This window comes from Herpailurus yagouaroundi, unplaced genomic scaffold, assembly GCF_014898765.1.
Source record: "Herpailurus yagouaroundi ecotype Mexico unplaced genomic scaffold, PumYag 197, whole genome shotgun sequence".
Taxonomy (NCBI): domain Eukaryota; kingdom Metazoa; phylum Chordata; class Mammalia; order Carnivora; family Felidae; genus Herpailurus; species Herpailurus yagouaroundi.
The window spans coordinates 1,201,909-1,223,319 of NW_024412428.1; the positions used below are offsets into that span (position 1 = coordinate 1,201,909).

The 21,411-nt window shown below is 38.1% G+C and overlaps 1 protein-coding gene across 5 annotated transcripts in view; it reads right to left on the reverse strand.

The window, feature by feature from the left end:
* XPO4 (exportin 4) overlaps positions 1 to 21,411 on the reverse strand; it is a 117,848-nt gene that overhangs the window by 42,884 nt on the left and 53,553 nt on the right. For 4 of the 5 annotated variants that reach the window (XM_040447998.1, XM_040447994.1, XM_040447996.1 and 1 more), the window contains one exon: positions 2,073 to 2,185. The exons of the other annotated variant lie outside the window; for it this stretch is intronic. In XM_040447998.1, the coding sequence (XP_040303932.1) occupies positions 2,073 to 2,185 (113 nt within the window). The remainder of the gene's footprint in view (positions 1 to 2,072; positions 2,186 to 21,411) is intronic. 5 annotated transcript variants of the gene reach the window in all.

A 21,411-nucleotide genomic window follows, 5' to 3' on the forward strand; every position in this document is an offset into this window, starting at 1 on the left:
GATAACCAATGGAACACTGCTTTCTATTTGGTAACGAACTCACGACTGAAAATAAGTTTAACAAAACCCGAACGAAATAAAAAGATTAGCCCCACTGTCATCTCTGTAACAACTGACAAACTAAAGTTGCTTATCAACTCCTCAAACGAAAGTACCAGGCCCCAGACACAAAACTGCTAAAATGACAATGCAAAAAGGGTTAACTTTCAGGCTGAGAAGCCATCTGCGTGTGGTGGTTCGCAGCTGACAGGAACAGCTGTCTGCTTTGTCTAGACAGCTGCTCGGATTCGGGGTAGCTGTTTCCAGTACCGCCAGCAAGTTTTGCACCTTTTCAAAAACTGCTGGAATGGGCTCTTCTTTCAGTCAAACGAACAACACAAAGAAGTGAACTCGGATACGTATCGAAACAATTTCTGTCAGATACGGCAGGCGCTAGAACCTGTTAATTTAGTTACAACTGCCTCTTTGATACTGATATGCTTTCGGCCACCATTGCTCCGATTTACAGAATATACTGCAAGGTAATGAAGTCCCAGCATTTCTATAGAAAGCATTTTTATGTATACAACCATGGACGAACAACCTTATTCTAGGTATTTTAAAATACGTACCATAGAACTACAATATTTTACATGGTTCAATCGAGAAGGGAAGGCAGTTGTAAGGATAGTAAATAATATTTTTCAAACGAATAAAAAGGTGAGAAACTAAAATGGTTGGGATTAAAACAGCTTCCATTTTTTTCTTCTTAACTGGTCTTTATTGGACTTTTGCCCCAGTCATTACATCTAACTTGTGTGCTTAGGCTCTTAACAGGAAATCAACATCCCTCTCCTCTCCACACACATACATTTCTTTCACCAGCCTTTGACTATTACAGTGGGGACCCTCATGAACAAACATGGGAACGTACAGCCTACTTCTTTTTAAAAAATTTTTGATAGAGACAGAGCGTGAGTAGGGGAAGGGCAGAGGAAGGGGGAGACACAGAATCCGAGGCAGGCTCCAGGCTCTAAGCTGTCAGCACAGAGCCCGACGCAGGGCTCGAACTCAGGAACCGCAAGATCGTGACCTGAGCCCAAGTCGGCCGCTTAAGACTGAGCCACCCAGGTGCCCCGAGCCTACTTCTTTCTAGCAAATAATAAACAAGACCATGTGAAGTTATAATCGAAATAAATTGCTATTCAAAAACTCTACCTTGACCCACGACTGATAAATGAGCACATAAAGTACACTCTACTCTGTTACGGCAGTTCTTCAAGTGTCGTCCAGGGATCCTGACACATTGCTAAGACCACGTCAGGTTGTGTGTAAGGGCAAAACTGTTTCCACACTGGTACTAACACACTGTCACACATGTATACAGTGGAGTTTCCTCCAGGTTACTTGACCTGTAATATTACAACCAGCTGGATGTAGAAGCAGATCTGAGAATCAGTCTTCAGTTAAGCATGACATTAGAGTTTTACAAAAATATAAAACAACGCCACTCTTCAGTAAACTTTTCTTTTTCCAAAAATACAGCTATCTGTTCATTAAAATGTTATTTACGTTAATATGTAATGGTTTGGGTACTATTTTTTTTCTAAGATTTTAAGTAATTTCCCCACCCAACAGGGGGCCTGAACCCACAATCCTGAGATCAAGAATCACATGCTCCACTGACTGAGCCAGCCACATGCCCCTCCCATTGCTACTTTTACATGAATCAACAAATCATTTTTTAAAGTTTTTTGTTTGAAATTTTAATGTGGTAAATATTAGCAGTTATATCCCCATAAACAAAAGCTCTTCGGGGTCTTCAATAATTTTTAAGAATGTAAAGGTCTTCTGAGATCAAAAAGTCTGAGAATATCAGCTCCAAGATATTCATACTTCTATAACACTTTTATAAATTACCAAGAACATTTCTCTGTAATTTCTATTTAAGCAGATGTATCGATTAGGAGAGAAGGGTTTAAAGGAGAAAAGCAACCTGTCCTGTTTTACTTAGGACAAATACAGAAGCATGTACTCTTTTCAGTGGCACTCTTCTTTGGCCTTCACCACCAGAAATGAAAAGCAAGACTTACTGTGAAAAACAGCTCCATAACTCTGCTATCCAGAAGAGTCTCCCGCCAGGACTCTGTTGGCTTTAACAGCACATTTTGCGAAGATTCAAACATAGCTATATAATGTCTGCCCAGTTATCTGGTGTCAAGGTCAACAACAATAACATTCTTACTTTGTCTAAAGTATAAGTATATCCTAAATATAACAGGAGCCATCCAGAAAGAATGTAATGGAAACAGTTTAAGCCTCTTCACATATGCTACATAATTCATGCATGAAGCTTAGGAATAAAAGGCATTAAGTGCCTAAAAAAAAAAAAGAACTCTACAGAAATATAAGGTAACAGTTTCATCAGAACTACATGTCATGCTGCAGGGATATAAAAACTTCGATGATCAGAGATGCTAATGGTGGCAACAGAAGGAAAAACATGCATGTAAAACAGATGTCAAAATTCAAGCAAAAAAGGAAAATCAATTTCTGCATATTTATCCCACCATTTCCCCCCAATATCTTAAAACAGCTCAAACCACATATACGAAATGAGTCTCACAATAGACTACTTGGAAAAACAGCATTTCCACAAGAAATATAATTATTTGGGAAATAAAAAAAGAACAAGAATATATAGCATACTGAAGCAGAAAAACTCCCACATATTAGCTTATGCAAACACCACTTTCAGACAAATACCTAGTTTACAGACAACTCTACAGGTGCTCATTTACAATTCCCATGGACTAAAAAGCCACTTTGCTGGTGCTCAAGTGTTTCAACATCAAACATACCCCGAATAGAATAGCATCTTCGCCATATAGAAGTTAACCAGTAACCATCACCTATTTCTAAGTGTGCACGAACATAATTCACTCAATGACACTGACGTAGAAACTGAGGTGTTTTTTTTTTTTTTTCAACGTTTATTTATTTTTGGGACAGAGAGAGACAGAGCATGAACGGGGGAGGGGCAGAGAGAGAGGGAGACACAGAATCGGAAACAGGCTCTAGTGTCCGAGCCATCAGCCCAGAGCCTGACGCGGGGCTCGAACTCACGGACCGCGAGATCGTGACCTGGCTGAAGTCGGAAGCTTAACCAACTGCGCCACCCAGGCGCCCCGAAACTGAGGTTTTAAGGAAAGGGAGAGCTGTCTGGACATAAACACAGTAGTTATGCCACTGCACTGGTAACAAATGTCCAGCTAAGTACATCAACTAAGGCAACATTTGCATCACTCAATGAGAAATTTCACCAACAGTTATCCAAAACTGCAGCTTCCAAAAATCAGACACAAGTTCAAATGCTGTATTTTCATTAAAGCCCAAATCATTAACAGAGAATATTAAAAGACCGTGATAATGCTGTGGAAACTATTTTATAAAAGATTATTACTTAACTCTCTTTTGAAATATCTAATATTTTGTCTCTGTAGAGCAAGGGGGAAATGGCGAATTGTTTCAGAAGTCTGCTTGCTTGTTTCTGAAAAAATATTTCTGCTCCAAAACGTTCTGCAACTCCATCTGACTGATGAATAAAAGTGAAACTCAAGTCAGAGTCACTTAAATTTCACTTTTCTCTTCCTTCATCTGCCACCTTGTGGAGGTGCAGGGAACGGGTTGGAAGCCACAAGAAGAACTGTTAGAACTGGGAATGGAGGAAGCCTGGGTTTTGAAAAGATGAAAAAAAAAAAAATCAGCCCACAAATGCTAAGCTTTAGTGTGTCAATAGTTATTAAAATGATTTCACTTTCTCACCAGGCACCTATTCTGGTCTCACGTTATTCACAGTGTGTTGTGCACTCAGAATATGCGGGCTGAATACTACGTATTTTATTTAACATGTCTAAAAACAAAGGCTTTATCTTTCTGAGAAACAAAATGAAATATTCGTGGATGAAACCACATAATGTCTAGGATTTGCTTCACAATTATCTAAGGACGGAAGAGTACAGATGAAACAAGAATTTAAAGCTGTTGAAGCTGGATATTTATTTTTGTACATCTTTGAAATTTTCCACAATAAAAGGCTGGAGCCTAAAAAAAGGAGGAGGCTTGAGCATAGGAAATAAAGTACCCGAGTAAGGCAATAAATTCTTTGCGCTTCATAAAACCGATTTCACTTCATCTTTTCCAGTTTTATTCCCCTTAAATTTCAATGTCCCGTTTTATTAATAAAAAGGTAATGATTTTGATATATACTGTTCATTAATGGAAAATATTTATTACTTATGCTAAGTACTATGTTGAGCAGAGATGCATAAAGAAAATCGTGACAATCCAGTTCCAATTTTTTAGGAGTTTGCAATCTTACATTAAAATGGTAACAACTTGTTATTTTGTTGAATATCCAGATCTAACAAACTAAATACACGTGTATAATTTTACTAAATATTTTCACCGAGAAAAATAACAATTTATTAATACTTTATATGCTTACATAAGGTATAGATTTCTTTTTAAGTTAGGGGGATATGAGACACATTCACATAACCATAGTAAAGTGGTTAGTCTCAAAGGAGACCATTTGCCCATTTTCTTGTCAATACAGCCACCCAGGCAGCCAGCAAACGCAAGCTGCTCTAAGAAAGGCAAATACTTCAGGTGCTGGTCAACTGCCAGAGAAAGTTAAAATCTATAACCCCGAAGAACGCTACCCAGACAGTTTAAAAACAGAGGGAGAATACTGGCAGAAGTAAAGGGAGCAATGCTTATGGAGTTTGCTAGTCTTGGAAATAAGGCAAATCTCATTCCAAGAGGGTAAAGAATCTCCCATATCCTAACTAGGCCAGTTCTAGTCGACAAGGGGTTGGCCACTGTTCTTCAGTGAGTGGAAGGTGAAAACTTCAAAGATTAGTAAGTATTGCAAAAGGAAACAAAACCTAAACCAAGATACTTGTTTAATTCTCTTTTCTACCCTTGATTTAGAAAATGTATATGTTCCATAAATTCTTTTGGATATCAAAGATTTATATTAAGAGAAAATGGAAAGACATACATTCAAGCGAGGGCTTTTTCCAGGTATGAAATGGACATAATTGCAATTGCTCACCTAAACATAGGGTTCAAAATCATCTTCAAATATTTAATATTTTAAAAATCCTGGTTTCAGCTTCCCTGATCTTGGTCTGTTTTAAGCATACTTTTCCTGGTGCCTCGTATGTATGGCCAAATTTGCTTTAAAAGCTGACAATCAGCATATTTTTTAAATGATGTTAATTCCTTACATTTTGCTAACAGCACATGGAGATCTGTGAGGTTAATATCTGATACCTGTCAGGAAATACCTTTCCCCCCAGTTATTTTAAATTTCATTTGAGTTTTGTTTTCCAACTCCAAACCTAGAAGGGACTTTTATCTCTGGCATGATATTTGCCTTCTACTAGAAAGCTCATTTATAACACACTTTGCTAAGAGGTTACCCTAACTGTTCTTTGAAGAATTGTTCTACAACACTGCAAACTTAGCTACCTTCTCTTTTAAGTCAGCCCGGCACAGCCACTAACACCATTTCATCATAATAAAATTGCACATATACTCCCGTTGGTACAGTAAGATACAACCATGTGTATCCATGTGACCATTCCCAAAAGCATTTTAATAAAAACTTGAAAACAAAACAAAACAAAAACAAAGCAGTGTCATAATAACGGATGGAGCAAATTTTTAAGAACAGAGCTATTCAGACAAGAAAGACATGTTTTAGGTGGCAGACTGTGCTGTGAGCTGCTGAAGTGCTTGCCTTTGAATGAGAGGCTCTGAGGGTCCTTCCGAGTACTTGAAATACTGTTACTATGGATGTACAAGTATTACTTTGCAACTTAAAAAAGAAGTGAGAAGCACATCACAGTGTGAAAAGAACAGTCATATACAGAATCTGGACCACATCTGTACACTCAAAATGTAAAAAATTCAGGTATTTCAATTTTTAATTTGTTACTGCCAATTCACTATTTCTGTGTGTATGTATGTGTGTGTGTGTGTGTATGTGTACGTATATGAGTGTGTGTGTGTGTATGTATATATATATATATGTATATATGACACCCCAAAATATCACTTCTCCAGATAATCCATAGTGTAGCTTACTTTAAAAACAAAACAAAGACTACCTCTAAAATTCAGAGATCTATCTAGCATTTCTATTCTTAAGACAACAATTTAAAAAATGATGTCAAGTTTAAGTAAAGCAAAAGTTTCTTTAAAAAACAAGTTTCCTTTTCAAAAGTTTCGATTTATACCACTACATTAACGTGTCATAATATCTAAACATTATACTGCTTTATCTTTTTAATCCAAATATGTCACTAATGAAAGAGAAGTCTAACAATGAAATGATTATTTACTAATTAATCATTCATTATACATTTTATACGCCTGTCAGATTTTACAAGACGTATAAATCACAACAGATTGATACTGGTTAAATAGCTATCATTTACCAAAATCTGCATCAGATTCTAAACCGAGAATCTTCTTGGGCTATGGCTTTAAACATTTATCTACAATAAATACTGAACTCAAGTAATTTATATTAAAAAATTTTTTTTTCAATGTTTATTTTTATTTTTGAGACAGAGAGAGAATATGAATGGGGGAGGGTCAGAGAGAGAGAGGGAGACACAGAATCTGGCTTGAACTCACGAACCGCGAGATCATGACCTGAGCCGAAGTCGGACGCTTAACCCACTGAGCCACCCAGGCGCCCCAATAATTTATATTTTGTATCAGAATAATTCATTTGTAACCAAAGAAAATAAAGTGCAGTAAGACAGCCATACAGAGAGCTGCTTTCAGTCTTTTAATGATCCTACGTCTTTTCAAAAATCTGTCATCCACATCTAATCTTACTTGACCTTCCCGTACTTTCACCAGATTCAAAAATCACGAGTTACAGGACAATGATGTCTCTGTCACTGTACCAAATAGAAGCCCGCAAGGGTTCAAATTCTGAAGTGCTAAAACCCAAGCAGTCATCTAAGCTCAGCACTATCTTAACCCTCTAGAAAATCAGCTGTAGTCAGATGTAAATTCAACTGCACCTCAGAACAGTGAAGTAGTAACTCTATGTTCTCTACCCTCTCTTCACAACGATCCTATCGAGCTCTAAAATTCTCTTAGGGAGGGGCGCCTGGGTGGCGCAGTCGGTTGAGCGTCCGATTTCAGCCAGGTCACGATCTCGCGCTCCGTGAGTTCGAGCCCCGCATCAGGCTCCGGGCTGATGGCTCGGAGCCTGGAGCCTGTTTCCGATTCTGTGTCTCCCTCTCTCTCTGCCCCTCCCCCGTTCATGCTCTGTCTCTCTCTGTCCCAAAAATAAATAAACGTTGAAAAAAAAAATTTTTTTTTAATTCTCTTAGGGAAAGCTCAGCAAATTCTAAGAACTCAAAGGCATATAAATGTACCACCTGTCCTATTTTATAACTATATGACCGGAGACAAACACACTAGGCTAAGAGCCAGGAGGACAGAATCGAATCCCACCCTGCTACGGAGGGTCACCGGAGTCCCGAGCAACAAGTCTTGAGGTTTGAAACAACAAACGGTATTATCAGTAAGCACATATCTTAATATGAGAGGAGAAAAGTCACCTTTGGAAATACACGGGTCCTTATGTATGCAAATAAGTTCTTGTTGGTCTAACATCTTTAGTAAGGGTATCGTCTTGTGGCGGAAGCAGACTGTAAAAAGTCGACGAGTTATACAGTAACTGCGAATCATCCTCAAGCAACTGCAGAGAGTCTGAAAATTCCCACAGCCTATTCTTATAAATACTTCATGATATAGGAAGATCCTGTGGCAACAATGAACATTTTACAAAAGTAATAAAAACTTTCATTTCTCCATCTTCCCATATTCTTTTTAAGCTACCTCACTTGTAAAACCAAGCTTCAGAAGCAAAGGGAAGCCAAGTTTTTCTTCTTAAATATTTAACCTCTGTCACTATAAACTCTTCTAACAACAAAAACGGTTATTTCTCTTTCTGGCACAACACAGAACCAATGAGCCCAGGCTTAGTAAGACAGCATTCAGTCCAAGTAACCAAAAGTCCTTTGAAATAAAGGAGAACTGACCTCACCTGAATGTTTTCCCAAGCCTTCCCTGCAAATAGTAACATCGGCTTTACTGGAAATCCTAATTTAGGTGAAGGCTTCTATATCCCATTACTATTTTATGATCCAGTTAGCTTTACCCAAGAGACAGAGTTGAAATTTTTTTTTATCAAAACCAAATCAGATCCACAAAAATAGAATATCAATAAAAGGCAGTGTAACCAAACTAAAACAAGAAGTATTAAAGCCAACATACCAAACATACCTGCCAAACATTCTTATTACAAATGATACTGTCATTTATGATTAGCATTGCCAAAACCCTTAAGCATTTATGGACACCAGGTGAACTACTAGCTAAATAATCTTAGCAGCAAAAACAAACATCCAAGAACTGAAATAACACTTCAGAATCAAATCACCTTACCTCAATAATTAAATAACATATATTTGTTAAGCATCTATTACTACATGCCAGACTGTGCAAGGTGCTGAAACAACACAGTGAACAAAAAACATGACCCATGTTCTCATGAACTTCTAAATGAGTAAACAGATTTACTCAAATAAGCTACAAATGAAAACTTACAGCTGAGAAGTGAGCCAAGAGGAGAAAATCACATATAACATGCCTATGAGAAACCATAGCAAAAGAAACCTGATTCAAGGTACACAACTGCGGCACACTTAGGAGGTGATCAGGCGAAGGGGAGGGGTCCAGGCAGAAAAACCCATGTGAGAAGGTGCCATGGCAGAGAGGAAATGGCCTGAGAGAACAGCTTCACCAAATGAGCAAACAAGAGTTTTGAGAAAGAGGCAGAAATCAAACCACCCAGGACTGTAGAGCCCATTTTTAAACTGGGATGATCCCATGACAGAGGATCACAGGACTAGGGACACTTTCTTTGGACAGTAGTGATCTGCAACAGAATGAAAAGCAGGTGGATTCTGTCTCAGTTTCCTTCAGCAGACTGAGATCGGGGCACAATGGCTGAGTAATTATGATTAGCTCAATGGGCAGGGGGTGATTCTAACATCTACCACAACCCAGGAGCCTAGTATACGTTGCTCCACCAGCCTGGGGTGGAGGACACTTTCATAAATCACCTTCTACACATGTAAAACCTAAATATAATAAGTCCTGAATAAAAATAAGGGTTTGTAGATGACACTGTATATATAATACTATTTTTAATCCACTAAACATAATATTTGAGCTAATAAACAAATTCAGCAACATTACATAGTAGAAGATTAACATTAAAAATGTATTTCTAGGGGCGCCTGGGTGGCTCAGTGGTTAAATGTCCAACTTCGGCTTAGGTCATGATCTCGCGGTCCTTGAGTTCGAGCCCCGCTTCGGGCTCTGTGCTGACAGCTCAGAGCCTAGAGCCTGCTTCGGATTCTGTGTCTCCATCTCTCCTTGCCCTTGCCCTGCTCGCTCGCTCACTCTCTCTCTCTCTCTCAAAAATAAACAAATAAACATTAAAAACAAATTTTAAAATGTATTCCTATGTACTAACAATGAATATGAAAATAATTTTAAAATCAACTCCATTTATAATTGAATTAAAAAGAATAAAATATACATGAATGAAGTTGACAAAAGAATTCCAAACGTTCTACTCCAAAAACTATAAAATATTGTTGGAAGAAGTTAAAGATCTAAATAAACAGAAAGATATCCCATGTTCATGGACCAGAAAATTTAACAATGTTAACATGACAATACTCCCAAAATTCATCTACAGATTTAGCACAATACCTATATCAAAATCCCAGCTGCCTTTCCTGCAGAAATTGATAAACTGATCCTAAATTTCATATGGAAATGCAAGGGACACAGAGAAGATAAAATAATCTTCAAAAAAAGAACAAAGTTAGAGAACTCATACTTCCTGATTTCAAAACTTACTACAAAGCTATAATAATCAAGACACTGTGGCAGTGGCACAGTAACAGACATAAAGACCAACAGAACACAAATAAGGAGCCAGAAACATACTGTCACATTTACAACTAGAAAATACTTTTTTTCAACAAATGATACAGGAACAACAGGATATTCAGCAAAAAAATGAAACTGGATCTTCACCTTTCACCATATACAAAAACTAACTTAAAATGATGACAGACCTAATGTATGACTGACCTAACTGTATGGGCTAAAAAACCATAAAACTCTTAGAAGAAAATATAAGATTAAACCTTTGTGACCTTAAGAACAAGAATAAAGTTAGGGAGCCTGGGTGGCTCAGTTGGTTGAGCATCCCAACTCTTAATTTCAGATCAGGTCATGATCCCAGGGTCACGGGATCGAGCCCCACATTGGGTTCTATGCTAAGTGTGCTTGAGATTCATATTCATTCTCTCTCTCTCTCTCTCCAACTCCCTTCTCCCTTGCTCCTGCATTCTAAAAATAAAGGACAAGGACAAAGTCAGAGGATTGACACAATCCAACTTACTATAAAGCTACAATAATTAAGACAGTGTGGTATTGGAAAAAGAATGGACAAATAGATAAATGGAACAGATAAAGAGATTAGAAACAGACCCACATAAATATAGTCAAATAATCTTTAATAAAGGGGCAAAGGTAATACAATGGGGTAAAGACAGTCTTTTCAACAAATAATGTTTGAACAACTGGACCTTTAATGCAAAAAAAGCCAAAAAAACAAAAGCAAAATTAGACACAAACCTTACACCCTTTACAAAAATTTACTCAAAACGCATCACAGACCGAAATGTAAAACATAAAACTAAAACTCCTAGAATACAGGAGAAAATCTAGACGAACAATGACTTGACAATGCCCTTTTAGATACAATACCAAAGTCACGATCCAGGACAGAAAAAAATGGTAGGATGAACTTCATTAAAATTAAAAACTTCTGCTCTGTGAAGGAAATGTTAACAGAATAAGACAGTAAGCCACAGATTAGTCGAATATATTTGCAAAAGGTATTTCTGGTAAAAGACTATTATACTATCCCAAACCCACAAAAACCTTTAAAGTTCAACAGTAAGAAAAACAGCCTGGTTGAAAAAACGGGCCAGACCTTACCAGACACGTCACCAAAGATATACAGATGGCAGTAAGCACGTGGAAAGATGCTCCACGTCGTGGTCACCAGGGATATATGCAAATTAAAACAACAGTAAGATACCAGTACAACCTACCCCTTTGGCCAAAATCTAGAACAGACAACACCAAATGCTTACAAGGACGTGCGGCTGAAGGAACACTCATTCCTTGCTGGTGGGAGTGCAGAACCGTGCAGCCACTTTTGAGGTCAGTTTGGCAGTTTCGTATAAAACTAAACATACTCTTACCAAACAATCCAGCAATTGTGCTCCTGGGCATTTACATAAAGGAGCTGAAAATTTTTGTTCACACAAAAACCTGCAAATGCATGTGGAGCCATTACTGCTAAAACTTAGGGGGAAAGAAGGATACGGGAAATCTCTGTACCTTCTGCTCAATAGTGCTATGAAACTAAAATTCCTCTTCAAAAAGTCTATTAAAAAAAAAATCTCTCTTGGGAATACAAGCTGGTGCAGCCGCTCTGGAAAACAGTATGGAGGTTCCTCAAAAAGCTGAAAGTCGAACTACCCTACGACCCAGCAGTTGCACTAGGTATTTACCCAAGGGATACAGGTGTGCTGTTTCGAAGGGACACAGGCACCCCCATGTTTATAGCAGCACTATCGACAATAGCCAAAGTAAGGAAAGAGCCCAAATGTCCATCGATGGATGAATGGATAAAGAAGATGTGGTGTGTGTGTGTGTGTGTGTATGTAAATATATATAAAATATATATATGTACGTACATACATATTATATATAGTATACTGTACATATATAATACATATACACACATACATACATGCACACAATGGAGTATTACTCGGCACTCAAAAAGAATGAAATCTTGCCATTTGCAACTACATGGATGGAACTGGAGGGTATTATGCTAAGTGAAATTAGTCAGAGAAAGGCAAAAATCATATGACTTCACTCATATGAGGACTTAACAGATGTCAAGAAGAGACAAAACAGATGAACATATGGGAAGGGAAACAAAAATAATATCAAAACAGGGAGGGGAACAAAACAAAAGAGACTCAAATATGGAGAGCAAACAGAGGGTCACTGGAGGGAGTGGGCGGGGAGGGGGATGGGCTAAATGGGTAAGGGGAATTAAGTAATCTACTCCTGAAATCATTGTTGCACTGTATGCTAATTTGGATATAAATTTAAAAAAATAAAATTAAAATTAAAAAAAATCTTTCTGACCTTACATTATAGACAGAGCTGTCTTATAAATATATCCAAAAGTAGAAACAACAAAAGAAAAACAGATAAATCAGACATCATCAAAATTAAAAAATTTCTATGTTTCAAAGGCCATTACCAATAAAGTAAAAAAGACAACCAACAAAATAGGAGACGTACTTTAGATTTTAATAATATATACAGGACTCTTACAACTCAAAGATTAAAAAAATACTAACAATTTAAAAATGAACAAAGGATCTGAACAGATATTTCTTTAAAGATACACAAATGACCAAAAAAAAAAAAAAAAAAAAAAAACAAATGAAATGATGCTCAATAGCATTTATCAACAGGGTAAGGCAATTCTTAGCCGCAACAAGATACCACTTTGCATGAAACAAGATGGCTATAAACAAAAAATCAGAAACAAATGTTGGTAAGGATGCAGACAAAATGGAATACTCATATACTACAATGTTAATGCAGAAGTAATGTAGGTATTGTGGGAAACAGTCTGATAGTTCCTCAAAATGTTAAATAACAGTTATCATATGACCTAGCCATTCCACTCCTGCATATACACCCAAGAGAAATGGAAACATACATCCACAAGTATGGAAAAAGATGTTCCCAGCAGCAGCATTCTGTACTGGAAATTATTTTAAAGCAATGGAAAGAACTCAAATGACCATCGACTGATCAGATGAACAGAGAAATAAAACACAGTACTATGCACACAGTGGAATATTACTTGGCAATAAAAAGGAATGGAACACTGATACATGCTACAACATGAATAAACCTCAAAAACATGCCACATAAAAGTGACAAAAAACCCACGTATTGTATGGTTCCATTTATTTATTTATTTATTTGTTTTATTTTTGAAAGAATGAGAGAGAGAGCGAGCGAGAGCAAACACGTGATCAGGGGAGGGGCAGAGAGAAAGAGAGACATAGAATCCAAAGCAGGCTCCAGGTTCTGAGCCATCAGCACAGAGACTGACGTGGGGCTCAAACCCATGAACTTCAAGATCATGACCTGAGTTGAGGTCAGATGCTTAACATTAGACCGAGCCACCCAGGCACCCCTGTATGGTTCCATTTAAATAAAACATCCAGAATGACAATTATCTATAGAGACAGAATGTGGATTAGCAGTTGCTATTAAAAGGGAGTGGAGGTGAGTGGGAATGCAGGGTGGGAATGTTAAAGGGTATGCTATGGGGTTTCTTATTGGAGTGATAAATATTCCCTATATCAATGGTGGTGATGGTTGCACAACTCTGAGTAAACTTTAAAGAAAACACTTAACTGTACATTTTAAATGTGTGACTTCTATGGTATGTGAATTATATCACAATGCTTTTAAAAAAACAATATATCTTATGTCTCAAAATTTATGCTATGTCTACATGTATCTTTTTTTAAAAATTCCAAACTTAAGTTTTTATTCTTTTTTATTTTCTTTTAAAAGAATTTTTTTTAACGTTTATTTATTTTTGAGACAGAGAGAGACAGAGCATGAACGGGGGAGGGTCAGAGAGAGGGAGACACAGAATCTGTAACAGGCTCCAGGCTCTGAGCCATCAGCACAGAGCCTGACGCAGGGCTCGAACTCATGGACCGCGAGATCATGACCTGAGCCGAAGTCGGCCACTTAACCGACTGAGCCACCCAGGCGCCCCAAACTTAAGTTTTTAAATTTTTTTTTTTTAAGTTTATTTATTTTTGAGACAGAGAGAGACAGAGCATGAACGGGGGTGGGTCAGAGAGAGAGGGAGACACAGAATCGGAAGCAGGCTCCAGGCTCTGAGCCATCAGCCCAGAGCCCGACGCAGGGCTCGAACTCACAGACCGCGAGATCATGACCTGAGCTGAAGTCGGACGCTTAACCGACTGAGCCACCCAGGTGCCCCCCAAACTTAAGTTTTTAAATATGAATCCTCAATTAAGAATACAGTTGTAGGACTTTGTTTTTTTAATGATTTTATTTTTAAGTAATCTCTACACCCAATGTGGGGCTTTAACCCACAATCCCAAGATCAAGAGTCACATGGGGGCACCTTGTGGCTCAGTCAGTTGAGCTTCTGACTTCAGCTCAGGTCATCATCTTGCATTTTGTGGGTTCAAGCCCCGCATCGGGCTCTGTGCTGACAACTAGGAGCCTGGAGCCTGCTTTGGATTCTGTGTCTCCCTGTCTCTGCACCTACCCTGCTAGCAGTCTGTATCTCTCTGTCTGCCTCTCTCAAAAATAAACAAACATTTAAAAAAAACCTTTTTTTTTTTTTTAAGGAAAAAAAAAAGTCACATGTTCTATTCTTGGTGCCCCAAGAATACTTTTAATGAAACCACAAGACATAATGTACCAAGAAGACATTTTAGATGACTTATAAACATGGGTTTAAAATGTTAAAGTCTTCCATATATGACAATTCCCCACTTCCTTCTTTTTTGTGAAGGAAATTGATATATAATGAGGAATATTTACTATCCTCAGTGGATTAAAAAATAGAGAGCCTGGGGGCTCCTTGGTGGCTCAGTGGGTTAAGTGTCTGACTTCGGCTCAGGTCATGATCTCATGGTTCATGGGTTCAATCCCCAAGTCAGGCTCTGTGTTGACAGCTCAGAGCCTAGAGTCTGCTTCGGATTCTCTGTCTCCCTCTCTCTGTCCCTTCCCCTCTCACACTCTGTCTCTCAAAAATAAATAAATGTTAAAAAGAGAGAGAGAGAGAGCGCACGCGCCTAAGATTAAAAATGCAAAAGACTATAGTATATCATGTTTACCCCAATTAGATTACATTTCCATTACTTTCATACAGTTAACGCTACACATTTAGATGTGGATAAATGTTTTGGTGGCTAGGGCAGAGAACTTTCAAAGGTTATCTAGCTCTTTTTTGCATTCCATTCCAATACGTTGGTTACTTACCTATCCTAGTGTAGGATTAGCCATCAAAACAGATGTGAAGAGAGAGAAAAGGCCTAATTCCCTCTAACAAGCAACTTAAAAATCCGATTCAAGGCTGAGCTGCAGAATCACAATAATAATATTAATCACTGGTATATCCACCAGAACTGTCTAGGGTGGGTGGTTGTGTAATCTTCATATATAAAGATCACCCTATCAGCCCACTGTCAGTAGAACAGTGACTTTGCATTAACTGGTAACAGATTCGCACAGACACTTTTTTTTCCCAGTGCAAATAATGGTCAAATCTGCTAAAGACAAATGATCAGGGTAGAAAGTACAGTTCTACCCATGGCAAAAGCAGTTTACTTAAGCGATAAAAAGATTAAACCCACATGGTCTTAATGCTCTCTCTAAACCACAGCTTTCTAAAACCAATGAAAAACCCTGCCATCAAAATTAAAATGCATAGAAAGGCCTTCAAGAATTTACTGTAGATATTAATAAACAAAAACCCTATATACAATTGTAATTTCTTGAGTATTCACTAGTCACTCAAACCTAACACATGGGAAAAACATGGATTTAGTGGAGCTCTTTTACCATCTTCCCATCAATATCATTCTGCAAATAATACAATCTTAAACTCGATACTTCAGAGCACAGCACAGGATTACCATGTAAGTAGCGGCATTCATTAAGAATTTATTGAACTGATAACCTAGACAGTTCATGGAATTAAGAACTCAATGGATTCCTTTATAAATAATTAAGTAATTTTAAAGAAAGTCATTTTCTAATGAGAAATCCTGCATTTAAAGGAATTAAGTCAGATCTGCCCAACAGACACCTACATAAATGATCTAACTTACTGAGCCAAAGGGGCACCAAAAGACACTGCTCTTGGCACACAGGGTTCGACTGTTAAGTTGCCTGTGGCCTTAAATTACTAAGCAATTAAGAGAGTTAAAAAGTTAAGCCTCCTCTTGGGGAGACTTTTTTCTACTGCTCAATCCATTCCTCCCTGCTCGTGTATGGATTCGAACTACATAAAGTAGTAAGTGAAAAATCCATGGGCTCACGAAGAGAAAATAAAACTGCACAGCCCTGTTCATGCAGAAGCAAAGAACTTAGTGGGCATCCTCTTGTTCACTCTCCAACCACCTGCAGGTTGACATCAAAAATCAGTTTTGTTAACTGTCTCCTACAGCCAAAGGCCCTACTGTCTCTGGTAGTCATATGTAACTACAGTATGTATAATGGGATAATAACTGCAAGTCATTAGGGGGATATCACGGGCAAGAAAACAGATATAACAACTACCAAGTTCAAAGTTCAACTACAGAATATTTTTCAAAATATTATAGTATGGTGAACACATAATCTAGCATGATCAATCGTAACCTAAGATTGAAGGGCTACTCTCGACATAACCTTTCCTTCTAATGGCCTGAAGTCAGAAATTCTTCGGGCTGGCTCCTCCTGGATATGTTTCTTGCAAAGCAGAAATATACCTGGAAGGATAATGCAGCTACTTCATACACTGGTTAATGACTTTACAGATCGACTTTCCTTTTAAAGTGTATAATACCAGTACAAATAGGGAACAGTTTGGGGAAGAACTAAAAAAAAAAAAAAAAAAGAACTGAAGAAGAGACTTCTTAATGGCTTTATACAACCTCTCTCTCCCTCCCCCTCTCTCTCTCACACAGACAGACACACACACACACACACACACACACACACACACACACACTTAAAAACTCTATCAGTGGGGCGCCTGAGGGGCTCAGTCGGTTAAGCGTCCGACTTCGGCTCAGGTCATGATCTCACAGTTCGTGAGTTGGAGCCCCGCGTCGGGCTCTGGGCTGACAGCTCGGAGCCTGGAGCCCACTTCAGATTCTGTGTCTCCCTCTGTCTGCCCTCTGTTGCTTACACTCTCTCACATTATCTCAAAAACAAATAAACATTAAAAAAAAATTTTGTTTGACTCTATCAGATACTGATGTCTACCACTTTGCTCCCTACTTTTGAACAAATCTGGACAAAGCTGATCAAAACAGCATTTGAGAGCTAAGAAACTTGGGTCATGGTGGCAGGCATGCCATGCATCCTAAAGCTTACTATCTTCCTCACTACCTGAACTGCATCCTAGGCTATCTAAAATCCACATCATTGGCTTATCTAGTACGTGTAAGATCGCATTTTCTCGCTTCAATTCTGACTTCTTTCCCTTGGGCAATAAATAGGTTCATCTCTCCAAAGTACAAAGTACAAACCCAAACCAAAGGTTCAAGTGTCTCAAATCCTCATTCCATTCCTCACAGTTCATGGTCTATGGAATATCTACACTTTCTACCTCATCAATGACCAATCACTACTCATTCACTGAAATGGCTTTTGCGCAATGCATAAACAGCTCTTCACATGACTATCTATGTCCTGATACCCAATCTACGTCTTCCCTGTCAGTATCAGAGTATGTCTATTACCTTTATTTTTTGAAACGCCCACGTATCTTTGCTTCCCAGACTACTCACCTGGTTATACCCTCTGCTTATCTAAACTGCCCACTGTCCTGCTCAATCTCTTTTGCTTCTTCCTGGTTCTTACTACTGTTGGAGCCAAAGATGCTACCACTGATCTTCTCTGCTTCTCTTTGATCTTTCTCGCTCCCTTTACTTCAGTGGCTCCATAACAGGAATATCTCCCAAAACTTTATCCTCACCCTTAATCTCCCTCTATAACTTACCCTGACAACAGGCAGTTGATCCATATGGCACGATTTCTAACCCTTGACGTGACTGATATTTTTAAAGACTTGAGACTTCATTCACATACTACACAATTTACTCATCGACTGTACAACTCAACGGTTTTTCAAGTTATACGACTGTCACCATGATATAATTTTAGAACACTTTCATCTCCAAAATGGAGCTCTATGCACTCAAGCCATCATCTCCTACTTCCTCCAACCTCCTGGCCCTAGGTAACTACTCATCTGTCTGTCTCCACAGACCTGCCTACTCTGAACATTTCCTACGAATGGGATTCTACAACATGCAGTCTTTTGTGAATGAATTCTTTCACTTAAGATGTATGATGTTTCCAAGGTGTATCCATTTTGTTGCATGTATCAGTACCAGTATTCCTTTTTATTGATGAATAATATTCTGCTATGTGAGCAAACCACATTTATCCATTCATCAGTTGATGGCTACTTGGGTCACTTCCACTTGTTGCCCATTATAAATAATACTGCTAAGTACATTCACATAAAAGTTTTTGTGTGGGTCACTATTGACCTTTTGGGCACAGTAACTACTTCTCGTGGGAGCTGTCCTGTGCGTTCTACGGTGTCTAGTAATACCCCTGGCCTCTACTCACCAGTTGCCTAAGTAGCACTCCCCTAGTTGTGATAACCAAATATGTCTCCAGACATGGCCAAATGTCCCAAGTATGCAAAATCACCCCAACTGAGAACCCCTGCCGTAGAGTTAGGATTTCTTTAGCGAAACCATGTATGCACATTAATCTTGACCCAAGATCACTGCAAATTAATTATGACAGGACTAACAGTCTTAAATACTAATAAATATCTCAATATTCAATCCGTGCATCCTTTTCACTAATATCTCTCTGCACATCTTGGCTCCACTGTTGAGTCAGTGTGCACTGGCTTCACAATAACATTTTTAGGTCATAATTTACACATTTCTCTGTAAGAAATTTACAAAAGCTTCAGCAGTCAATTACTCAAAATTTCCTCCCAAGCAACCTAATATATATTTCAGGTTATAAGCATGTCCTTTCATTTATCAACAAATATTTACGTAATACCTACTAAATACAAAATTGGTAGGCTGAGCATGCATATCTAACCCTATAGATCATTTATTCATATGATCTCCTATATTCATATGATCTCCATAATTTCTCCTATCAATTCTTTTGGTATTCCAAATTAAAAACTGATGTTAGGGCAACTAAATTACACATTAACAGACACAATAATCATTCACCACCATGACATATATCAGGTACTTCCTACTTCCCCAGCCTCTTCTAGATTGATTTATTTATTTACTAAATGTTTTATTTATTTTTGAGAGCAAGAAAGACAGAGCATGAGCAGGGGAGGGGCAGAGAGAGGGAGACACAGAATCCAAAGCAGGCTCCAGGCTCTAAGCTGTGAGCAGAGCCTGACGCAGGGCTCAAACTCATGAACTGTGAGATCATACCCTGAGCCAAAGTGGGACACTTAACTAACTGATCCCCACCCCCACCCTCCCCACCCCCCGCATCCCACCTCTTCTACCTTTCTAATCAATGGTCAAACATCTGTTGGGATACCTGATATCCACATGCAAAAGAATAAAGCTGGACCACTATCTCACATCACACATAAAACTTAACCCAAAACGGATCAAAGTCTTCAATATAAGAGCTTATATGTAAGAAGCCAGTCTTAGAAGAAAACACAGGCATAAATTTTCATGACCTTGGATAAAGCAATGATTTGAGATATGACAACAAATGAAAAAATAAATTGGACATCATCAAAATGCAAATTTTCTGTGTTTCAAAGGGCAACATAAAAAAGTAAAATGCGACTCACAGAAATGGAGGAAATACGTGAAAATCGTGTATTTAAGAGACTTGTATCCAGAATATAAAAGAACTATTACAACTCAATTTTAAACAGACAAACCAATTAAAGTATAGACAAAGGATCTGAATAGCAGTTTTCCAAAGAAGATAAACAATGGCCTATACCTACATAAAATGTTTAATAAATTAACCATCAGGGTAATGCAAATCAAAACACAATGAGATCCTGCTTCGTACGAAACAGGATGGCTATGGACACACAGATTACGAAGTCTTAGCCAGGATGTAGAGAATCTGGAACACTCATATACCGCTGGTGGGAATGTAAAATGGTACAGCTACTCCAGAAAACAGCTTGGCAACTCCTCAAAAGGTTAAACACAGAGTTTCCGTATGACCCAGCAATTCTACTCCTAGGTATATCTCACAGAAATGAAAACATAAGTCCAAACATAAACTTACAATGAATGCTCACAGCAGCAGCATTATTCACAGTAACCAAAGAGTTGAAACCAACCGTCAATAAGTTGATCAATGGATAAATAAAAAGTGTGGCATATCTTTACAACAAAAAATTATGTATATATAGAGACAGAAAGAGAGAAAAAGAAAGGGACAAAACATTTTCAACTGGTGAATCTTGGTAGTAGGGCATACAGCAATTCTTTGAATTACTCTTACAGTTATCTCTGAATGTTTAGAATTACATCAAAATAAAAAGATGCCAAAGAGAAGCAAATTATAAAAAATTATGAATAAGGATTGATACTGACAACTTAATACAGCCTCATTTAACATGATATCATTGCAAATGATCAAATATAGTTGATACAGGGGCACCTGGGTGGCTCGGTTTGTTAAGCATCCAACTTCAGCTCAGGTCATGATCTCACGGTCCGTGAATTCGAGCCCCACATCAGGCTCTGTGCTGACAGCTTGAAGCCTGGAGCCTGCTTCAGATTCTGCGTCTCCCTCTCTCTCCGCCCTCCCCCCACTCATGCTCTGTCTCTCTTTCCTTCAAAAATAAACATTAAAAAAAATTTTTTTAATATATATGTATGCTACAAGATACATATTTTACAAGGTCCACTTGCTACTCATCTACCTTAAAAGATAAATCTTTTCTAAAAAGCCATCCACTTAATACATATAACTAGGTTAAACTTGTTCTATAGGCCCTCTTAAAGGTACAAAGCTTAATATCCAATTCCCTCCCCACTGACTGAATAGATCACCAAGAAATTCCCAAAATTAGAAATTATATCAGAATTGGATTCCATGAAACTGATTCCGTTTAATTAGCACTGAAAATGTAGCTTAGTTTAACTCCACTGCCATGCTCTTTCTCCTGCACTTAAAGCTAACCCACTTAAAGGAAGGACTAGGAAGCCAACAAATGGCGACTATGCGAACTACGCTCACGAAAGAATTCATTTGTAAGTCACGAAGTAGAATATCCAAAGGTCAAGATGAAGACTTACTTTTCTTTAAACAAGGAATTATTTCCTT